This window comes from Sinocyclocheilus grahami, unplaced genomic scaffold (assembly GCF_001515645.1).
Source record: "Sinocyclocheilus grahami isolate Dianchi unplaced genomic scaffold, SAMN03320097.WGS_v1.1 scaffold2071.1, whole genome shotgun sequence".
Lineage (NCBI taxonomy): Eukaryota > Metazoa > Chordata > Actinopteri > Cypriniformes > Cyprinidae > Sinocyclocheilus > Sinocyclocheilus grahami.
Genome location: NW_015507250.1, coordinates 78,316 through 82,123, shown reverse-complemented (window position 1 = coordinate 82,123; position 3,808 = coordinate 78,316). Strand labels below are relative to the sequence as shown.

Sequence of the window (3,808 nt, the reverse complement as noted above, 5' to 3'; positions counted from 1 at the left end):
AACTGGGTTCCATGGGAGCACTAGTGGGGAATGAGAAACTGGGTTCCATCGGAGCACTAGGTTGTTCAGGTTTAGAACTGGGTTTCTCAGTGGGGAGGGAGGAACTGGGTTCCATGTGAGCACTAGTAGGGAATGAGAAACTGGGGTCCATTGGAGCACTAGGTTGTTCAGGTTTAGAAATGGGTTCAGTGGGGAGGGAGGAGCTGGGTCCCATGGGAGCACTAGTAGGGAATGAGAAAATGGGTTCCATGGGAGCACTAGGTTGTTCAGGTTTAGAACTGGGTTTCTCAGTGGGGATGGAGAAACTGGGTTCCATGGGAGCACTAGTTGGGAATGAGAAACTGGGTTCCATGGGAGCACTAGTGGGGAATGAGAAACTGGGTTCCATCGGAGCACTAGGTTGTTCAGGTTTAGAACTTGGTTTCTCTGTGGGGAGGGAGAAACTGGGTTCCATTGGAGCACTAGGTTGTTCAGGTTTAAAAATGGGTTCAGTGGGGAGGGAGGAACTGGGTTCCATGGGAGCACTTGGTTGTTCAGGTTTAGAACTGGGTTTCTCTGTGGGGAGGGAGAAACTGGGTTCCATTGGAGCAATAGGTTGTTCAGGTTTAGAACTGGGTGTCTCAGTGGGGCGGGAGGAACTGGGTTCCATGGGAGCACTAGTGGGGAATGAGAGACTGGGTTCCATGGGAGCACTAGTTTGTTCAGGTTTAGAACTGGGTTTCTCAGTGGGGAGGGAGAAACTGGGTTCAATGGGAGCACTAGTGGGGAATAAGAAACTGGGGTCCATTGGAGCACTAGGCTGTTCAGGTTTAGAACTGGGTTTCTCAGTGGGGCGGGAGGAACTGGGTTCCATGGGAGCACTAGTGGGGAATGAAAAACTGGGTTCCATGGGAGCACTAGGTTGTTCAGGTTTAGAACTGGGTTTCTCAGTGGGGAGGGAGAAACTGGGTTCCATGGGAGCACTAGTGGGGAATGAAAAACTGGGTTCCATGGGAGCACTAGGTTGTTCAGGTTTAGAACTGGGTTCCTCAGTGGAGAGGGAGGAACTGGGTTTCTTGGGAGCACTAGGTTGTTCAGGTTTAGAACTGTGTTTCCCAGTGGGGAGAGAGCTAGACTTATCAGATGGAAGGGAAGAACTAGGTTTCAAAAGAGCACTAGTTTTTAGAGGTTTAGAACTGATCTTTAGGAAAACACTTGATTTCACTGGGAGAAGAGAACTTGGGGTCTCTGGCTTAGAATGTTGTTGCATATGAGAACTAGATTTCTCCGGTTTAGAGCTGAAATTTTCCGATGGAAGTAAAAAAATGTGTCCCTTCAGAACCTCAGGTTTCTTAGGTTTAGAACTGATCTTTGAGAAGTGAATCCTTGATTTCACAGGGCGAGGCGAACGTTGGATCTCGAGATTAGATCGGTGTTCAGTAGGAACATTGGGTCTCTCAGGTTTAGAGCCAGACTTCTCAGAGGGGCGGAAATAACTCAATTGCATAGGAGCAATAGGTTTATCAGGTTTAGAACTTGACTTTTTAGATGGATGTGAAAAAGTGAGTACCATCAGAGCCCCAGGTTTCTTAGGTTTAGAACTGACCTTCGAGAAGAGAATACTTTTCACAGGGAAAGGAGAACTTGGGGTCTTTAGCTTAGATTGGTGTTCAGTAGGAGCTTTGGGTCTCTCAGGTTTAGAGCCAGACTTCTCAGAGGGGCGGAAATAACTCAATTGCTTAGGAGCACTAGGTTTAGAGCTTGACTTTTCAGATGGGAGAGAAAAACTGGGTTTCTTCACACAAAGGGAACGGGACTTCTCAGAACCAAAGGAAAAACTGGGTTCCTTAGGATGTGCTTTTTTTACAGATGATTGCCAAATGCTGTTTTCCAATAGAGCAGTAGGTTTTCTTAAGGAAATGGAAAAACTTGACTTCACATGAGCACTGGAACTAGGTTTCTGAGGGAAGGGAGAATTGTCATGTTCAGCCGGTCCTGAAAATAATTTTTGAATAACTGTTAGTTACAGAGATGACAATATAATACAGCCACAGTCATTTCTCTTCAATTTTACAAACAATATGGTAGCTAAACACATCATCATCATCATGTAAACATGTATATCTTTATGTTAATGAACCTAGATAATTAACAACCAAACCTTTGTGTTTTTGCAGTAGTTGCCCAGCATTACTCCAATCAGACACATGGGAGACACGTTCAGTTGGAGTACAGAGCACTAGAAGAAGACTCAAGGTTAACAAGAGAAACACATTTTTAATATCTATACACTAAAGTTAATTTACCTTCACTCCATGAATGATACAAATAGAATAAAAGAATAAGTCTAGAAGAACCCATTTTGCCCACAAGTTCAACCATTCAGTTTGCTAGTCTAACCAGGCATTTTAAAGATAAGCAGTGACACAGATTTGCATCACCTGGGCTCCCCATTAATGAACAGTTGTAGCCTTGGCTGCGTTCGAAATCGCATACTCAATGAGTAGGTACTTAATTTCAATAAGTACTTACTTAACGAGCGCTAATAGAGTACGTACTCTACAGCCAAGTCTCGTTAAGTTTCCCCTTGTCCAAATACCCACACTTGCAGCCTTGGCCACTTGAGAGCACGTGCGCACGACAGGAAGTAAGTGCGCAAGACTGTCCCAGGTCTTAAAAATACCAAAGCGCAGTGCTCTTAACGCTCACTAAATCCACACTATCTTGAATACCGCTCCGGAGCGCTATTCGAGGCTTAGTGTATCCCATCATGCAACATGTTCTGGAAATAAATCGTGAGACTTTTTGCTGAGATCTCACGAGAGGTCACAGAAACCTTTCCAATGCAAGTTAAATATTAATATAATAATTAGATATATAGTTTGGTAGAAAACAGTGTTTTTATGTTTTATTGGTGCAAAGATGAGTAGTGGTGATATTTATTTTGTACAACATTTGCAACTGCTTTTTATCACTTAATTAGAAGCATCACAAATTTAAATTGTCATTTTATATGGACTACTGAACAGACATTTAGAAGTTGATTTTAAAATGCAAAGTATTTAAAATGAAAATGAAAATAAAGCTATGTAAACACTTGCATTTTTACAACATTACAAGTGTGTCCCATCAGGTAATGAAAAGTTCGACACACACACTTGTGGTCTTCATCCTCACTTGAACACTTGGGCCAAATAAAGGAAATACGTCATATAAGTGTTCAAGTGGTCAAGTGCAAAGACCGCAAGTGTGGGTATTTGGACAAGGCATTGGGGTCTTCATGCTCACTTGAACACTTGGGCCAAAAACAGGAAATACGTCGTATAAGTAGTCAAGTGGTCAAGTGCAAAGACCACAAGTGTGTATATTTGGACAAGGCATTTGAATGAGATCCGGACTTCATCCACCATGTTGACGTTATCATGTGACCTATGACGTTACAAGCGCAACAACTTAAAAGATAGGAGCGACAGGTTTAATTCATCTATCGGTAAATATTTTGATGTTGATGAAATTTACTAATTTTGTGGTCTTGTTGAAGAAACAGTTGCCCTTTTATGTGATTGTAGTACAACCAAAAAACTTTTGTTATTTAAAAAGTTTTTATATTTTTAACCCTACTAATGTGACCCACAGTTTTACCCTTAAAGATATTATATTTTATTATGAAAACCCCAAATTGTTGTCTTTTCAATATGTTGTTAATGTCTTTATTTTTGTTCAAAATATTTCATCCACAAGCAAAACCAGCTTAAATTTTCTTTGTTTTCCTCTTTTTCTTGTTGAATTTAACTCTTTGTTTCATCCCTCAGGCTTATAAATAGCAACA

The 3,808-nt window shown here is 41.6% G+C and overlaps 2 protein-coding genes across 2 annotated transcripts in view; both read right to left on the bottom strand.

Moving 5' to 3' along the window:
- Positions 1-352, bottom strand: part of LOC107573929 (zonadhesin-like) — a 2,421-nt gene extending 2,069 nt beyond the window's left edge. Inside the window, exons 1-2 of the mRNA XM_016260390.1 lie at positions 215-352; positions 3-115 (exon numbers count right to left, since the gene is read on the bottom strand). Coding sequence (XP_016115876.1) covers positions 3-115; positions 215-352 — 251 coding nt within the window. The remainder of the gene's footprint in view (positions 1-2; positions 116-214) is intronic.
- A 472-nt stretch (positions 353-824) lies between these two features.
- LOC107573928 (proteoglycan 4-like) lies at positions 825-2,359 on the bottom strand. Its single transcript, XM_016260389.1, has 4 exons — positions 2,286-2,359; positions 2,141-2,218; positions 962-1,974; positions 825-860 (listed from the first exon to the last, which is right to left on the bottom strand). The coding sequence occupies exons 1-4, from the start codon at positions 2,338-2,340 to the stop codon at positions 825-827; spliced, it is 1,182 nt and encodes a 393-aa protein (XP_016115875.1). The 5' UTR covers positions 2,341-2,359.
- Between the last annotated feature and the right edge of the window lie 1,449 nt (positions 2,360-3,808).

What these genes read in the sequence shown, in the direction of transcription:
- LOC107573928 (XM_016260389.1), bottom strand. Translation starts at nt 2,340, where the DNA reads ATGGGTTCTTCTAGACTTATTCTTTTATTCTATTTGTATCATTCATGG. An exon ending in GTATCATTCATGGAGTGAAG is followed by an intron (nt 2,219 to 2,285) that starts GTAAATTAACTT and finishes GTCTTCTTCTAG; the next exon opens with TGCTCTGTACTCCAACTGAA. An exon ending in ACTACTGCAAAAACACAAAG is followed by an intron (nt 1,975 to 2,140) that starts GTTTGGTTGTTA and finishes AATTATTTTCAG; the next exon opens with GACCGGCTGAACATGACAAT.